The sequence below is a fragment of the Dromaius novaehollandiae genome, chromosome 7 (assembly GCF_036370855.1).
Source record: "Dromaius novaehollandiae isolate bDroNov1 chromosome 7, bDroNov1.hap1, whole genome shotgun sequence".
NCBI lineage: Eukaryota > Metazoa > Chordata > Aves > Casuariiformes > Dromaiidae > Dromaius > Dromaius novaehollandiae.
Window position 1 is genome coordinate 4,853,958 of NC_088104.1, and position 17,895 is coordinate 4,871,852.

The 17,895-nt window shown below is 56.3% G+C and overlaps 1 protein-coding gene and 2 long non-coding RNA genes across 7 annotated transcripts in view; 1 reads left to right on the top strand and 2 right to left on the bottom strand.

Annotated features, from left to right (window-relative positions):
- Nucleotides 1-488: 488 nt before the first annotated feature.
- On the bottom strand, nt 489-3,925 carry LOC112981717 (uncharacterized). 4 transcript variants are annotated; one of them, XR_003258788.2, is made up of 5 exons: nt 3,609-3,919; nt 2,391-2,570; nt 1,789-1,931; nt 1,614-1,684; nt 489-861 (listed from the first exon to the last, which is right to left on the bottom strand). It is a non-coding gene; the product is annotated as an uncharacterized LOC112981717 (long non-coding RNA). The 4 variants fall into 4 exon arrangements; XR_010389908.1 differs by having other exon boundaries at nt 3,239-3,919; XR_010389909.1 differs by having other exon boundaries at nt 1,367-1,684; nt 2,391-3,925.
- ZEB2 (zinc finger E-box binding homeobox 2) overlaps nt 1,859-17,895 on the top strand; it is a 109,462-nt gene continuing 93,425 nt past the window's right edge. Inside the window, exons 1-2 of one of the 2 annotated variants that reach the window (XM_064514582.1) lie at nt 1,859-1,951; nt 4,277-4,413. In XM_064514582.1, the coding sequence (XP_064370652.1) occupies nt 4,341-4,413 (73 nt within the window). In that variant the 5' untranslated portion in view covers nt 1,859-1,951; nt 4,277-4,340. The remainder of the gene's footprint in view (nt 1,952-4,276; nt 4,414-17,895) is intronic. The other variant, XM_064514583.1, reaches the window with a different exon arrangement.
- LOC135328830 (uncharacterized) lies at nt 5,413-6,871 on the bottom strand. Its single transcript, XR_010389910.1, has 2 exons — nt 6,792-6,871; nt 5,413-6,439 (listed from the first exon to the last, which is right to left on the bottom strand). It is a non-coding gene; the product is annotated as an uncharacterized LOC135328830 (long non-coding RNA).

Sequence of the window (17,895 nt, forward strand, 5' to 3'; positions counted from 1 at the left end):
TTAACTCTGTCAAAGCAGGGAAATCGCTCCGCAGCCCTCTGATACAGCCCTTCGGGCAGCTACTCGTTTACCTCCGGAAAGGATCACGCGAGCCCGCAAGATCTGGAGTTTATCTTTGCATCGCGCTGCTTTAACGCGCTTTTAGGGGCAGAAGCGTCTGCGGCTCCGCGCGGCGCTGCGCGCATCAGCCCCCCCGCCGCCAGACGCCTGCGCGCAGCATCCCCGGCCCCGGCTGCCTCTGCTTACTTCGGCATTAGTTCTCAGTTACGAGCAGCGTAAACCAGCTTTTTGATTAACAAAACAGCAGAGCATTGGTTAAGAACACTTAAACTTCAGGGAAAAAAAAAAATCCCCCTGGGAAGTGGGCTCTGAATTGGTTAATAATGTGCAGTACTTGCTAAATTGCTGACTTCCAGATGTGGAAAATATCTTTCTTGTTTAGGACCTACGTAACCTGATTGGATTACGACAGAAGCGTCACATTGGAAGGCTTTTGAGTGATGATTTAATTAACCATACAGTAGAAAGCTGCATTTGCCAGGAAACCCCTTCCATATTTGCATAACCAATCCCCTCCGCGCAAAGGTGGAGTCTGAGTTTCTTCCCGAGATGCGATTTTATTTCAATTTTAATACTTTACAAAGGTGACAAACTTGTCACCTCCGCGAAGTTGGGTGCCCGCTGCGCCGCCGCCCGTCCCGCCGCTCCGCGGGGTGCGCAGCGCGGTGGGGGCAGCGCCCCTCGCCCCCGCTCCGCGTCCGCGCAGGGAACAGAGACGCGCGGAGAGCTCAGCGCGGGTTGCTTTTTTTTTATTATTGCCTCGTCCGATTTAGCTGACTGTTCAAATAACCTGGATGAGCGCTGAAATGAGAGGGAAAAAATGCCCCAAAAGAAACACATGAGGATGATGATAATAATAATAATAATAGCAATAGTGGTGCTAAGGGTGGTGGTAAAGTCCCCCCCCCCCCCCCCCGCGGTGCCGTGCGGGGCTGAGGTCCTGGGCACGGCGCTGGGGTGAGGGTCCCCCCCGGCAGCGCAGGACGCGGCCCCGGGGGCAGCGGGGGGGGGGGGGGGGCCGGGGGCGCCGGGCCCGGGATGCCGCCCGGGGGCGCCGGCGGCGGCCGGGGCCGCGGTGCTGCCGCGGGGGGGGGGGGGGAAAGGGGGATGGATGCAAGCCGGGGGGGCGGGGGATGCAGGGGGTGCAGGCCGGGGGGGCAGGGGATGCAGCTGGGGGGGGCGGGGGGTGCAGCCGGGGGATGCACCCGGGGGCAGGGGGTGCAGGCGGGGGGCAGGGGGTGCAGGCGGGGCGGGGGGGCAGGGGATATTCCCGAGCCGGGGGGGGGGGGGGGGACAGGGGCTCTACCTGGGGGGCAGGGGCCGCGGCGCTGCGCGGGGCCGGGCGGCGGCGGTGAGTTGCGGCGGGGCGGTGCGCGGCGGGGCGCGGAGCGGCGCGGAGCGGGGCGGGGGGCGGGCGCGGGGCGGGGGGCGGGCGGGAGGCGGCGGAATCGCATTTCTCCCGCTAAAGCGTTCGCGGAGACTTCAAGGTATAATCTATCCCAGATCCTTTCCCAGAGAGAAACTTGGCGATCACGTTTCCACATGATGCTCACGTTTGGTGCTCTTCAATTATCCCTCCCCACAAAGATAGGTGGCGTGTGTTTCAGGGTCTCTCCTCCCGCTCCTACAGAAAAGAAAAAGAAAAAAATGTCATTAGAAGAGGCGTAACACGTCAGTCCGTCCCCAGGTTTGTGTTTCCTGGAGTGGCAGAAAGAGATCAGTCCTAACCTGCCCAGCAGGAATAACGGTCCTTCCGACAACTCTTTGCAAGGCTTTTTTACAATTTCTCCAGGAGCTGCATCTCCCTTCACCTTTTCTCCTCCACTTCGCGGCTTCTTCATGCTTTTTCTTCTCACCATTTCTGGCCAAAACTACAAACAAGACTTCGCAGGTAGGTTCGGAATTTAATTCCATTTTCTTTCCTTGCCCCCCCGCCCCGCTTTTCCCTCGCACCACCCCGCGCTGCGGTGGGCTTATTTAATTTCGATATTATTTTATTTTCGGCGGGTTAGGGATTTTTTTTTTCTTTTTCTTTTCCTCCCCCCCTCCCTTCTCCCGAGGTTGTTTATATTGGGGTGAAAAGCTCCTTTTTCGGCGCCGAGCCCCCCGCCGCCGGGCGCGGCCAGGGCAGCGCTGCCGCGGACACGCCGAGCCCCGCCGCCGCCCTCGCCGCTACCTGCCCGGCCAGGTGCGACCGCTGCGAAGTTTTAACACCGGGAAAGGAGTTGTCCCTCCTTGGAAGGGGGGGGGGAAAAACAACCCCCCCCGCACCCATTCCCTGCTGGTTTATTCGGAGATTCACATCTCAGGCTCCGAAAGTTTGCAGGTACCTGTTAGTGCTGCGCGTCCTGCGCCGGCGGAGGCAGCGGGCGGCCGGGCTGCGCCAGGGCTCCCGGCGAGCGTGCGGATTTCCCCAAACTGAAAGTTTGCTGTTTTGTCTGCTTAGCTGGTTTCATTTCTTTATTTTATTTTGTGAGGCTGGGTGAAGTAACACCTTAGCTTCTGGGATCCTAAAGCAAGAAGTGAAAGTACTGACTGGAACTTAAAAGTCGTTTACCAAAAAGCAAAAAAAAAAAAAAAAAGAGAGAGAAAAAAAGATAGCCAGTTCTCTGGGAAGAAAAGTGTCCTCGAGGTCTGCAGGTTTAAAATTATGGACAACTTTTTTTCCTGGCATGCTAGGGAGCAGGGAAGGCACTGAAATGCGTTTAAAACAACCCATTCTCGGTGGTTTCGCCTTAGCACGCCGGGCGCCGAGGAGAGCTCGGGGTGCGGGTTTTCCGCGGTTCCCGCCCTGGGTGCAGCTGGTGCTGGCTCTGCGAGGAGGATGCAGCCCCCGCACACCCCACGGTCAGAAATGACCAGCAAATAATAAAGTTTGCAGGACATTTCGCAGTCCCTTCCTCCCTCCCCGCTCGCGCTGCCCGGGCGCCTCCGCCAGCAGCGGAGTGTGGGCGAACGCGCTGCCCCCCAGCCCACGCTGCCTGTCCCGCTGCCCACCTGCTCGGGGACCGGTTTTAGCCAGGCAGCTTTTATAGCCAGAAACGCCCGGAAAAAAAGAGAGTCCAGACAGAATAAAAGCCCTGGGAGCAGCACACTTAGCTGCTCAGTGCTGCTGCAAAGCTCTAACAAAGTCAGGAGACAGAATGATATAAAAAAAAAGCAAACCAAACAAACCCACTTTGCTGCAAAAAAACCGTGGAGGCAGGTAATCGTTTTTGCCGTTTCGTGCAAAACTTGCAGTGCAGGAGAGGACAATGGCTGGGGAGGACAGGGGGGTTTCTGTCCAGCAGAGCAGGGGTTAATTGCCCTTGTTTTACAGTTTGCATCTGTTACATCTTTTATAGCCCCCTGTTTAAACTAATCCTCAAGTCAAAGCATCTTTAAAGCTACAGCATCTTCCTGGAGATGGGCTTGGTTTCGGGAGCGTCCTCGCCAGCAGCCCCCGCGCTCTCCCGCTCTGCTTTTGACAGATAGAGCCTCCTGCGAGGCTGCACACACGCAGACACACGCTGCGCCCAGAAGTTTACAAGTTTAAAAAAAAAACCCACCGAAAGCCCGAAAACTCTGACGGCACTAGTTTTGATTTCTGTTTCTTTTCTGGGGGGAAAAAAAAATGACACGCTGAAGCTTTGTTTAAGTAAGGGGCAGGGGAAACCCTGAATATTGTCAAACTGGCTAAAAAGGTGACAGAGGTTTATAATCACGGCCCTCGGCGGCGGCGGGGGAGGGGAGGGCTGCGCGCCGCGCTTTGCCCCGGCAGGGCAGGGGCGAGCCGTGCTTCCCGGGGCGCTCATCACTTTGCTGGAGCGGGAAAAAAAAGACAGGGAAGGAAAAAAGTGGGGAAAAAGGAGAAAAGTAAAAGCGAAGTGGGGGAAAGCGGGGGGGGGGGGAGGAGGAGGAGGGGAAGGAAGCAGGGCGGCAGGGGAGCGAGGGGACGGCGGCGCCTCGGCCGCAGTACTTTTCGGAGGACGCGGTGCGCCTCGCCCCGGGCCCGAGCGGCGCATTCCCTCACGCGGCCGCGAGCCGTGAGTCACGGCGGCTCCGCCGGCGCCCGGAGCCCCCGGCGCGGCTCGGCTCGGCTCGGCGGGGCGGGGGGGCGGCGGCGGCGGCTCCGCGGATGGGGGCCCGCGGCGGCGGCGGGGCTCCGCGGGGGCGCCGCGCGTGGCGCTGGGACATGCCCATGCCCGCGGTGTCGCTGTGCTTGCTCCCTCCACAGAGGCTGCGTGCTGCGGAGCGGGGAGCCGAGCCCATGCGAGCTGCCATCTGATCCTCGCTTATCAATGAAGCAGCAGATCATGGCGGATGGCCCCAGGTGTAAGCGGCGAAAGCAAGCCAACCCGCGCAGGAAGCACGGTAAGCCGCCCCCGCGCCCCGCGCCGCCCCCGCGCCCGCGCCCCGCCGCCGCCGCCGCCCCGAAGTTTGTTGCGCGCCGCGCGGAGGAGGGCGGCGGGGCCGCGGCCGCCGGCCTGGGGAAGGGGGGCAAAGAGAGGAGGAAAGAAAGAAGGAAAGAAAGAAAGAAAGAAAGCAAGAAAGCAAAACCCGCGGGGGAGCCGCGGCCGGAGCTCGCCGCCCGCTTCTTTTTATTGTCCGCGGCTCGAAAACGAAACTTCCTCCTCCCTAATAATTAATAACGCTAATGAGGCGGCCGGGCGCGGCGGGTGCGCGGCTGCGGGGCGCGGGGCTGGCAGCCGCCGGCCGCCTCTGCCCGCGCTGCGCGGCTGCTGCGCGGCTGCTGCGCGGCTGCTGCGCGGCCCCACTTTGCCCAACTTTGGTGCGGTGCGTGCGTGCGGCCCGGCCCCGAGCGCGGCCGCGGAACGCGAGCGGCGAGGCGGAGGTGGGGGCGGCAAGCGGAGCCGGGGGGGCAACGGCAACAACAGCAAGAACAGCGGAGACGAGAGCATGTTGACGAGAAGCAAACGACCCTTGGCCCCCCCTCCCCTCGCTGCCTAGGTTGTGAGTGTGAGTGTGCGAGTGAGTGCGAGTGCGAGTGCGAGTGCGTGTGTCTTTTTCTTGTTGTGGTGGAGGCGTCGAGCCATATGGGGGAGTGATAGAGGAATTTTAGTCAGAAACTGTTCGCTGTGTTACACTGGCTTTTCCCTTTGTGTTGTCTTTGATCTATTTGCTTGGCTTAGTGTTACAAAAAAACCCAACTAAAATAATATATTCCGAGCGGCTTCCCAAGGATCCGCTCCTTGTTATCTTTTTTTAAAGTCTCTCCCCCTCCACCACCACCCTTTACTCTTGTGTCTGTCATTATTTAAGGTGGTCCTCACAGAGGAGACCTCCCCTTCCCCTCATCTCTGGGTAATTTAGTAGACATTAAAATTACACGTAATGTTTCCCTCTCCTCTCTTGTGTTTCCTCTGTTCTTTTTATTAAATGTTGGTTATTGATTTTCTAAAATCAATGTCTGTTGTGGGGCTTTTTTCCCCTTACAAGTATCTAAAGCACGTTGCTGATCAACTGGATAACAAAAGCTTTGTGTCAAGTAGCCTTTTTTCTTATGTTAAACAGTCATTTTTGAGAGAAAAAGAGAATGAGATTTAAAGCAACGCATCCAGAAGTGCTCTTTCGCAGTAAAGAATATTCTGAGTGTTTGAGGGGGGGGGGTTATTCTTCTCCTCTAGCCTCCTTGGCTTTTTTAATGCAAGATTATTAGTTTAGCGTGCTAAAGCCATCGCATGCTCTCTGGCGAGGGACGCAGCTCTGCGCTCGGTGTTTTCTCAGCATAATTTGATCCGCCAAGCCAAAATAAAAGGCCGGGTCCGTGGAGGACATCCCGGCCGCAGCCTGCGCCCGCTGCTGCCCGCCCGTCCCGGGAAACGCGCGTGGGCCGCGACGGCGGAGGCCCCGCTGCCCCGTGGCCGGTGCGAGTGCAGGGCGCTGCCGCGGCTCGGGAAGCCGGGACGCTCGGGAGCCGAAAGTTGAATGGCAATTTTTAAGGCAACCGCTCAAAGAGCCTGCAAACTTCATGGCAAGTGCGCGCACTGCTTCCGCGGAGGTCGGACTGCTGCCCGCGGCGCCTGGCCGTGGCCGGCGGAGAGAGGGGGAGACCGCGACCCTCTCCCTGTCCCCTCGGTGCTCTTTGTGCTCCGCATTTTGTTCCTTTCATTCATTTCTGGGTCCGAAAGGTCCTGGTTCTGGCAGGCAGGTAGGGAGGGCGGCTTGTGTGTACGGGCTTTTTTTTTTTTTTCCTCATTTTCTCTTTCTCGACGAGCACGTATCCAATGCCTTTCCCTGTGGGAATTGCCCAGGATTTATCTGGCCTGAGTGGATTTTTCTTCTTTCCTGGATTCGTGGAAAAGATGTCACTTCTGCGCTTGTGTCTTTGCTGATAACACTGAAAGCGGCGATGCTTATCGAAATCACGCAGAAATTCCTTAGAAACGCCACAGAACCAAAATAAAATTAGAAAGCCGCGAGGAAAAAAAATAATAATAATAAGGGGGTGGCCGCAGCGCGGAGCGGCGCGGGGCGATGGCGAGGGGCCGCGGCGGGGCCGGGCCGGGCGCCCCGCGGGGGCAGCACGGGGATGGGCGCGGAGCGGCGCAGCAGCGCTGGGGGGGCGGCGGGGAAATAAATACTGGTGGGCGAGGTGGGGGGGGGGCAGGGGAGAGGGAAGACCCTAAAACGGGGGGGTGGGGGGGGGGCAGGAGCCGGGGCAGCCGCGGAGGCGGCAGCGCAGGAATGCGGGGCAGTTGGGTCAGATGATCCGCGGCCGCCTGACTCACGCCGTGGCACTTTCACTGCAGCAGAAGCGGCGGCGGAGCCGGAGGAGGAGGAGGAGGAGGAGGAGGAAGAGGGCCCCGACCCCCCCCCCCCCCCCCCCCGCCCCGCGCCGCACGGGCGCCCCGTCGAGGCGGGGGCTGCGCGGGGGGACGCGGAGCGGCCGCGGCCCGGCGCCGCTGCCACGCGGTGGGAGAGCCGCTGCCTCCCTCCTGCTCCTCCTCAAACCAAAAAAAAAAATTAAAAAATTAACAAAAAAAGAGAAATCTCCCCCCCCCCCCCCAGGAAGGAGGGGATGGGGGAGGGGGGAAAGTTGGAGCTGGTTTACTCCAAAGTTGCGGTAAACAGCGCTCTGCCTCCTCGCTTCCACTGCAAAGGGAAGGGGGAAAGTTCAGGGCGCGGAGGGGGCCGAGCCGGGGGGCCCGACACCCGCCCCCCCCCCCGGGGCGCTGGGGCAGGGCAGCCTCCTTCCCTCGGACCGCAGCGGGGGAGAAACCCCCCCCCAACCACCCAGGCTGCCTGCTGTCTCGGCGAGGCGAAGGGAGGCTGGCGGTCCCCGCTCGGGGGGCAGCCGGAGCGCGCCGCGTGCGAGCGAGCGGGCTGCTGCGGGTGACATCGAGGTGGCCGGAGGCAGCGCGGGCCGCGGGAGCGCTGCCGGGCCCGGGCCGCCGGGCAGGGGCGCGAATCCGTTGCGGGCACCTCGCTCCCGGGGATTGCTTCCCTGGGAGACGGCTGCTGCCTCCGGGACAGCACCTGGGATAGGTATTAAAAATTCGTGTGGCAAATGCGAGTGGCCGGGGCGCGATGACTGTCCGGTGACATTTCCCTGCGCAGATTCATGCCTAGCGTGAGCCTTGGCGTGGAGCGGAGGAGGCTGTTGGCGGTGTCAGGGCTGATCCGTTCGTCTGACTCGGAGTTTTGGAGGAAAGCGGTGAATTTGGAGATTAGGGGCTGATTTAGTGCTTGCCGTTCGTGACGAGGCTTCGCTCCCTGGCTGCTGCTCGCTGCCCATGCTTCGCGAGGAAACTTTTGGGGAATGTCTAATTGCTGTAAGAAAATACATCTGAAGCCTGCAGAGGCAATGTTTTAAAAAGAAAAAAAATAAGGAAACAATTAGAAGCCAATTGCTAATAATTATCCATAGCCCGCTGCCCAAGGTAGGGGAAATATGTGGACGAGGGAGATGCAAGCTATCAGGAGAGGCTGGTAATATTCCCTGAGAAAAGCGTGTGGCTCCTTTTCGAGCGGAAAGGAGGGTGTTGATTCTTTTACAGCAGCACCACATTCACTCCAAGAAATAGGAAATTCTTCGCCTCACAACGGTTTTTGGCATCTGCTTTATCCCAGTGCTTTTAAGGTGCATTTTCCCCTCTGTGAAAGAAAACTCTTTGTCCTTTTTCCCCCCAGCCCCTGGCTTCCCAAGGTAGACACTATTTTGTGCCTGTCACCCGGAGAGGGAGTGCAGGTTCGCAGTGCTCACAGACAATTGATTGTCTGCCCTAATGTGTTTCATTTACATGTTTATAACGTCAATAGTGCTGGGGTGTCCACTGTACCATTCATCCCAGCCTTCCCACAAGGGCGCGATTGTCTGAATGGCCAAGTCAGACACCTTTTTGATTGCTCTTTAGTTGTCTTTTTAGAGTAGGGAGAAAAAGGGGAGAAATCTGTGAGGCAGAAACACTAGTTGAAAATATTTCAGAATTAAACGTCACCGTTAAGGCAGATGTGAGCACTAGGCGAACAGTATATTTTAACTAAGGGTCTGAAGGTGTAAACAAATTCAGCAGAGGGGGGGTGACTGCTGAACGCTGAATCTCGTCCCGTCTCTTGATTTTTTTAGCCTTTTTTAAAAAATGATTTGTGGTTTTCATTTTCATTTCAGCCTCTGTAAACGCAGCCACCTCCTAACTCTTTGTATGCTTTACTGTAATTTGTGATTTTTTTTCTGTCTATTTACATATCTCTGTTTATGCCAACAGCGTCAGCTAACCGCTTGGAAAGTCTATTGAGAGACTATTTAGGCTGGGGGAAGTGTAAACTTAAAAAAAGTAAGATCCAAATATTTCTTCATCAAGCATTTTTAATGAAAAAAAAATTACGACCGTGCCTAGTCTTTTCCTTGGAGCGGTGTAACTTCGATAGCTGTGTACCAACTTCTTGGGTCGCGGTCGCCGTCCTCCTGCTTTCGGCAGAGCTCCTAGGAGCTCCCAGGTCAATAAAAGATCACTTTTTAAGGTGTGCTGGACTGCTTCTCTATGTCGTGCTCCCCTTTAGCATTGAAGTTGCTTCTGAGGGAGGCGAGAAATGACGGCATATGTTTCATATTTGAATAAATCAGCCTCGCAGCTTATTGAAACTTATAGATGTGTGCATGTATGCCTGCGCGTACGTGCGTGCACACCTATGTGTGTGTCAGGAGGGTGCCTATGCGTGCACATACATAGCGTGTATATGGTACGTAGAGGTTCATGCAGAAATAACGGTTCGCATTTCAGACAAGATCGTTTTCCCCTAAAAACGAGGAGGATCCCAAGAGCTCCAATTAATGCAAGTTGACCTGTTCCGTCCATGGTCCATAAGGGAAAGGAGCGCTCACTCCCGTGGCTTCAGATCGGCAGCTAAAGCGAGGGGAAAACTTTCTTTTTATTTATTTATTTTTTCTCCTCCTCTCTCTAATTTTTGCCGTGATTTAAAAGAAGAAGAAAAAAAAGCCTGTTTGTGGAAAGATCTGTGTGTGTGTGTGTGTGTGCCTACCAGGGAAGACACACACAGTAGATGCACCGTTAGCTGAACCCCTGACACGGCGGTCTTTTGAATGCCTTAGGTATGATTTCACTTTCGCTCACATCAATGCTGACCTGAATGCCTTTCATATCTGATCCGCTGTGTCTCTCCCAGTAAACATCCCCTGAGGGGAGAACAAAGAAAGGAGCTCTTCTTCTTCTTAATCACAATTCAGCCCATTCACCGCCGGCAGGCTACATTTGCATTCTGCAACAGAAAGCCAAGATGAAAAGAGGGGGAAAAAAAAAAGAGGGAGAGAGAGAGAGAGAGAGTGAGAAGAAGGGGGGAAAAAGCAGAAGGGTGGAGGCTGAGTAAAATAACTTAGGTGTTTGTAGCTGTTTGTTGGGCTTCCCCTAGTTACAAGCCTTATATAGCTGCTGCTCTCCCCAGCCTTGGCTCCCCTGACAGCAGCTAGTGTTACAAGATGGCATGCCTGTACTATTCGTGGCCACTCGCGCTAACACTTGAGGTAGAAAGTGTCACCGAGGGATCAAATTCTGCCCGGCGCAGGCTGCCGGCCCTGGGGTCAGGTGTGCGCGCTGCCCGCTCCCGCCCGCCGCCCATTATTTTGCTTTAATTACTATTATCGCCGCCTCGCCGTGACCTTGGGCAGCGGGGGCGGCCGGGCCGCGCCGGGGGCCGCGCCCGCGCTCGTCTTGCGCGGGGCCGAGGAGCTGCGCGCCCCCGCGCAGGGCCGGGCCGGGCTTTGGGGAAGTTGCTCCGGCCCAGTCCTGCTTTTTTTTTTTTTTCCTTCCCCCCCCCCTTTTTCCCTTTTTTTCCTTTCCCCGTACTCCCATCCGTGCGCATTTTCCGCCCCCCCCCATCCCCACACCACCCGTTTTTTTAAAAATCTGTTTGTTTGCTCTTCTGTGTTTTCAGCAAGACAGTTTTAAAAAATGTCGAGGTCTTCGGTCGTATCCACTTTTTCTCACCGAGGGAAGGTTTATTTATAACCGGATCCTGCTTACTGAGAAGTATTTAAGCCCTTTCAGGCAGAGCTGTCAAAATTTCCTGTGTTGTTTTGCCCCTATTTGCAACATGTAAAAAGTAATACGCAGTTGCCGGGCTCGGGCTGACCAGGGGAGTGCAGAAATCTGAAGTGACAAGTTTTCAGCTACACTATCTCCTGCGACCAAACTGTCATTTTTTCAGAAACCACTTTTAAGACCCTAACAGCCCCCCCCCCCCCCCATCAGCAAATAGATTAAACGTGCGAAGGCAACTTGGGGCGAGAGGAGCAGGGAACAATGCGGAGCGGGAGGGATGTCTTATTCCCCGGCGCTGCCATGGCAGAGCTCACTCCCAAGGAGCACGCTAAGCGAGATGTTACCAGTTGAACAGAAGCATGTGACACAGATTCCTGATTTTTTCCCAGAAGATTTGCAGAATTTACAAAAAGAGATTATCTCTACACCTTCCACCCTCCTAACCACCCCCATGACCCAAGCAAGGGAGGATTTAGGCAGATTTACTTCAGTAAACACCTTTGGACACTTGGGGAAAAGTAGGAGTCTGTTTGCAAAAGCAGGCTTTTGTTAAGTGAGGGGCTGGATAATGCTTTACCAGGCAGCTGTGATATTAACCCGCCCGGTAATGCTGCAAAACTGCTTAACTCCTTGCGCGCTCGCTCGCGGAACCCTCTCCGCGGGGCCGGCCGGGCGCGGCCGCGGCCAGGCTCGGGGTCCCGGCGGCCCGAGCAGGGCTGGGGGGAGCCGGGGAAGCCCCCGCGGGGGGGGGCCGGCGGCGGCGGGGGGCCGCGCGTGCCCGCGGGGCAGCGCGCACGGGTGCGCGCCCGCGCACGGCGCCGCGCAGGTAGCTGGGGCGCGCGGCCTGGGGAGCGGCCTCCCGGCCACCGGGGTCCCCTTTTTTGGGGCTTTTTCGGGTGTTTTTCGGCGCAAACCTGCCGGCTCTGCGAGGCTCGCAGCGTGCCCGGAGGGACTTCGCTTGCCGCCCCGCGCCGGGCAGACGGAGCGAGTAACTCCGTTATTTTCGCCGGGCAGAAGAGTGACTTTACAGGTGTTTCTTTTTTTAGCCGCAACAGGATGGCTTCATTTCGGGATTTTTGTTGTCGAGGGCTTTTCGGGTTTTTTTTTGTCTTTTTAAGTGTAGGTGTCGATGCTAGAGCAGCCAGGAACGTGTGAGAAAGCCGAGGGTACGAGACGCGACAGCGTTAAAGGTGTTTGCCGTGTCGCTACCCGTGCGCCAAGCTGCGAGCTCCCTTTGTCGCGGCCTCCCGGTGATGTGACACTGGGGATCCACTTCCCTCCCAAGCGATACAGCAGTTTCCAGCCCGGGGGTCGGATGCGCTGCACTCGTTGCATTTGCCCCCCCCCCCCCCCCCGAGAGGTCTGCGCCCCGCGGGCCCAGCCCCGCCGCCCCGCGCAAGGCAGCTGCGCGCCCGCGCACCCGGGCAGCAGCCCCAGCACTGCAGCGCCCGGCGTGGAGCGGCGTTTGGCAGCAATGTCATCTGCCAAATCATCCCATAATTACGTTTTATGTTATTTGTATGAATGACCAAGCATGCAGTATTCCTTTTGAAATCAAAGGGAGGCTTAAAACGCGTTTTTGAATACTTTCAGACCATGGTCAGGTCACAGTTTGGGAGCTGAATTAAACTGATCTCATTTGTGATCTAATTGAGGCTGGCAACAACCGTCGCAGTAGCAATAACACACAAATACGAATCAAAGAGCAGGATTCAGCAAATCAGAGCTTTTGCTCGGGTCCTGCCTGGGAGTTTTGCTCCGGCTGCCAGCAGAGAAGTTAAACTTTGTCCCGCTGCTCGGCGCCGCTGCGAGCCCTGCGCATTTCTCGGGCCGCGGCAGGGGAGCTGCGCTCGGCGGAGGCGGCCGCGGGGGCGCGGGCAGCGCGGCCTCGCCGCGGAGCTGCTGCGGGGGCGAGCGAGGCGCCGCGGGGTGCCCGCCGGGGCGGGGGGGCAGCGCGGCTGCGGAGGGACGGAGAGCGGAGCGGCGCGCAAGCCCGGCCCCGCCGCGGATCCCGGCTCCGCGGCCGGGGCTGCCTGGGAGCGCGGAGCCGCCGCGGCCGCGCTCGCCCGCGCCGCGCGCATCCCCCGGGGGCGAGGCGCTGCGGGGCGCGGGGGCGGGGCGCGGGGAGCCCGGCTTCCGCGGGGCGCGGAGGCATGGAGGTGCCCCCCGCCCGGTCCCTCCGCGGCCGGCAGCGCGGAGCGGGCTGCAGAGGCAGCGAGCGCCCGGCCCCCGCCGGGCTCCGCGGGGCTCCGCGCTGGCGAGCGGGAGCGAAGAGCGCCCCGGGGCGCGGAGCGGCCGCAGCCCGGCCCCGCTGCCGCTGCGCGCCCCGCGCTGCGCCCCGCGGCCGCGCAGCCCCAAACTTTGCTCGGCGGAGCTGCGCGCCGCCTCCGCCCCGCGCTCTGCCCGCGCCCGGCCGCGCAGACGTGTCGGCAACTTTCCCCCGCCCTCCGCGCTCCTCCGGGCCATCATTTTCTTGGAGTAAAACCTGTTTACTCGCCTCTTTGTTTTTTGACATTAAATGAGTTTCCATCTCCTACCCCTGCGAATCTCCAAGAAATAGATAAACCATTATATTCCCCCCTCCCCCCCCCGCTCGTATTTTAAAGCAGCGATCCTGACAGCAGTACTATTATTGCACTTTATGTTTTAGTGGATGTTTGCTGTTGCTAGTTACAGCAACACTTATCATAAGACAGCAAGAAAAGAGTAGTCCCTGGTAATTAAAGTAATGAAATATTCATTTACTCTACCTTTTCAGTAGTCTCACAAATTAGGCTGCTACATTTAATGCCTGCACTGCCTCTGTTTTTATTATAATGGCAGCTTTCGCATCTGCAATTAGGACTAATTCTGACAGTTACAATTTCTGAGGGATGGTAAACAGTGAACGAGATGTGCAGCAGTGGTATTACACGTGAAAAGCCCTTGTCTCTTTAACCTTGTTGTTTTTTTTTCTCGCAGAGGTTACCTTTTCCCGATGGTGCAAAATCGACTTGACATAACTGTTCATCAGTTTCAGGGTTTTCCCTGGAGGTATTTGCATCAAATCAGCCCAGTCAAGCTTCAAGTTGGAATTGGCAGGCCAGAAACTGACAGGGTAGCGACTGGGAAAGAGACAGCGAGCGCGCAGGCAGCGCGCTGACAGCGCGGCGCGGTGCGGTGCGGCGCGGCGGGCGGCTCCGCCCGGCCCGGCCCGGCCCGGCCCGGCCCCGCTCCCGGCGGCAGCGAGGTGCTCCGGGACAAAGAGCGAAGTGCTGGCCTCAAGTTACGATTAACCATTTTTTTCCTTTTTTTTTTTTTTTTTTTGGCCATTCTCCGCTGTCCGTGCGCCGCGGATGCGCCCGAGCTCCCATCGCTCACACCGACGCGGACGTATTTTGATCAGCTAAAATATACATATATCTCCCTCTGCTCGCAGAAAGACGCTCGTCTGCGGGGATAATTACGCAGGAATCAAAACAGGCATTTCCCTGGACGTGCTGTCTGTCGCCCAGGGCGGGGGGGCTCGGAGGAGCACGAGGCGGAAATTAATTTGTGCGGGGTTGTTGGGCAAACCCGGATCGCTCTCCGCGTGTCCCCCGCCCCCGACGGCATTTTCGTTGTTCGAGGATAACTCCAAAATCCCGGTCAGCCCTCTCCCGCTGCACGGGAGGGAGCAGCCTGGCAAGGCGCACGCAGCAGCATCCCTTCTTTAGAGGTAAAACCGCCCAAAACTGCGCTGCCTTCCTGGGGAGGAGAGCTGGCAGGGCATTTTTCCCCCTAAATATATATACATAGTCCTTACTAGATGATTAAAAACCCTTCTCACTTTTCCTAGCAGACTTGTGCTAAAGTAAGCCTTGCTTTCAAACAGTTTTTCAGCTGCGTGTGACAGGCCTTGGCTGATCTGCTGATGCCCATTCGACAGGCACTGTTGAGCTAAAGTGGTGTGACGGCACAGTTTTGTTAAGCTGTGAACAAAGGGCTGGAGATGCCTCGCTGGCATCATCCATGTGCATATTGGCCTTGTCACAGTTTTGCTTGATTTAATGCTCTGTTTATTCCTAGATATTAGAACTTAAATTCCAAACAATATGTTTTCATATACGACACACAAACTTTGGTTTGAAAGCCTTTCCTCCCAGGAACTGCAGATCCGTTTGTCCGTCCAATATCCATGCAGCCAACATTTCAAAACGCAGCTCCCAGATAAACAGGTGGCCGGTAGCCTCTTAACTGTTATCCAGTTAAAAATGGGATTTCAGTTTTTAAAAAGTCTTATAAGGGTAAAAGATTTATTCTCGCTTTGATCGTTTGTTGAGAGCTGTTATTTACTCCGGCAGTGGATTTGCCCGTAAGCCCCGGCGGGGAGGGCACCGTGCGCGGGCAGGGCGGGCGGCATGGACTGCCCCAGCGACATGTCGTCCCGGTGCTGCTGCCGCGATAAAAGCAGCACTTTGCAAATACCTGTAAGCGTGTTTGGGCGATTACTGGCGGGCGGGGAGAAAGCGAGCTGGGCTGCGGCAGGTTAGCGGAAGGCAGCGGGAATCAGGGCGAAGAGCGAAAAATATATATGCATTAGGTGGCCACAACTTTGTATCTCAGCAGTTTGTCCAGAGAGGGCTCGAGCGCGCGGAGCTATATTTAGACTCGGATTCGCGTCTTTTGGAGGAGCCGTCGGCTTTTAGCTGCCGAAAGTTTCTTTTCCGCTCTCTCCCTCCTCTTCGTTGGCGGAGGGGTTGGCGGGGCAGGGCGCGCGGAGGCAGCAGGTCGTCCCCGCTCTGCGTCGCGCCGGAGACAAAGTGCTTACGGAAAGGTTTGTGGCGAGACATCAAATCGCAGCAGGAACACAGATGTTCCCACTTTTACGGGCTTACCGACGAACATTTCGGCTTAAACGAGTTTATGAAATGAAGGAGTTATTTATTTTTCCTTAGGAGATGCGGCGTCGCGGCTTGGCCGTCGCTGGCTGCCGCCGCGCAGGGCCGTTTGGCCAAGACCCGGTGCTTAGCTCGAGTGAGGGCTGTGCGTAGGGATGGGGAGGAGGGGACAGCAGCGAAATGAAAGTATTCCTCCTCCAAGCAGTGCGGTCTGGAGCCTGCATCTGAAATTGAATCTGCTGGGCAAAACCTGCACAATTTTTCTACCTGCCCTCAGCCTGCTTCCTTTCAGCTATGACAGTTTTACTAACTGGAATGAATGGGCTCGCGTCCTCCGCTACCTTTCCTCGGCGCGCGTTTGCATCGAGTGCTTCAGACGCAGAGCCGGGTGATATATGTAGGGGGACAGCTTGCGCGGGAGAAGCTTTAATGGTTAATTTTGGTATAGCTTTATAAATGAAAGGGACTTAAACCTACTAGCCGTATAGATCACAAGACCTTATGTGGTCTATTCTTCTCTAGATGCACAAGAGATTTACGTGCCTAAGTCCCATAAGAGTTAATGGGAGTTACGCATGTAAATCTCTTGCACAGCGAGATAATAGAGCCTTTTATGTATGGATAGCTGGATTCCTACGAAAATCACCTACTGAACAGTAGACTTATGTCCTTCCCCCTTCGCAAATATTTATAAAACAAGCAGGACAGAAGATGAGACCCAGGGCCCCGAGAGGCACCTCTGGGATGGCTGCGTTGCCCCGTCAGGGCTCGGTAGCAAGTGAACTGAGTGCAGCAAGAGGCATCACCCCCAAATCTGCGCTGCTTTCCTGGTCTTGTCCCCCCGTGCCCATCTGCTGCGGTGGCGTCGCAGGTCTGCTGCGGTGGGATGCGCTGGCCCAGCGGCTCCAGACCGCTGCTTGCACGGGTCGCAAGGGCAAGCGGGGCTGCTCGAGGGGGTTCGCTTGCTGTCGCGCTGGGCCGAAGCCATGGGCCAAAACCCCCGGTGCCGGTGGCCTCCCGCTCGCCCCACCAGGTAGGACATCCCACCAGGGCTGTGCTTGGACACCTCTCACCATGGTGGCATCTCCAAGGCTGCCCACCCGCCACCCTGCAATGGTCCTCCCAAGGGAGAAAGCAGGCTGCGCCTCCAGAAATCAAGGTCTCGGAGCTGCTCCGCGCCCATGGACACAACTTTGACGAGGTGTATCCGCGAGCCGGGAGGCTCTCGGGTGCAATCGCGAGGTTTCCGCTCGCGGCCGGGTGGAAAAGCCCGTTGCTGGCTGATCATCGTGCCGCCAGCCCCGGCCGGCAGCCGGGTGCATGGGGGAAGCGCGCGGCAGCTACGCTCGATTTTCAGATCCCAAAATGGTGCTGCAAAGCCTGTGCATGCCTAATCGCATTTTCTGCTAGGCTGTGCAATACAAAATGTATGCTGCAGCAATCAGTGAGTTAACAGTATCAATCAATTTGTAAACAGATGAAGTCACTCATTCCCAAACTGGTTTTCCAAAAACAATTACTAAATTACAATAGAAAAAAATTGTACAGTTACTGTATTTGTGTGCTGTGTTACAATCAACATACCAGGGAAACAAAACAATTTAATGCAGAAAAATCATCATTCATCTACATTATAATTGCTTCTTTTTCACATCTACAGGGCGGTTAATTAAAATTGTGATTAAATGCGGTCGCGCTGCCTAAGATGTCTTGCCCAAAACAGGTGGTACAGAATTTAAAAGTAAAAAAAATGTAATTAGCATTGGAAATTGAGAAATTGCCTGTAAGAATCAGTGTTAATTTCAGTCAGTGATGAGGTAATTTATAAATGAATGCAGTGGAGGCTGTGCAAATGCACAATTGCCTTCCTGCCTATTCTTAGCATTCTCAGCATGCAGGTGAAAATGTTTTCAAAATATTGAGGTAATTTGAAAATCAATCCGTGCATCCCGTATCTTTTGCCGGTTTCCGCAGCAAACGCTGAGCAAACGCCGTTGCAGCCGGCACGACGTGCCGGTTCTGCGCTTTTCGGGGGGCGACACCGTTGCACGTGGCGCGGCGTCCGGTGGAGTTTAGCTAAGCGAAGGTTTGGCCAAGATCCTTTACAAAGGCCAAAAATGCTGACGGAAGTCCTGGAAGTCTCCAAATATGATATGTGCTTAAACGATGCAGTATTGGGGGAAAAAAAAAAGTCACTGCAACCTGCAGTGAGTTGTGATAGCGCAGCACAGACACTGTGGACTAAAAGAGATGCTAATATGGCATAGAAATCATAACAATTTCTTGTTTCGGGTTAGTACGGTGCACGAGGAGAGTCTCAGCAGCGCTGCTGCTTCCTTTAAACCTCTGCTTTCCAACACGCGTTTCGGCTCTCGTCCGCCGGCCGCGGACGCGGCGTTAACTAGGTTATGCACACAGAGCTCTTCCCTCAGATGAACCGTGTTTATCGGTGTTTTGGTGCTCTTTATAAACTCGGA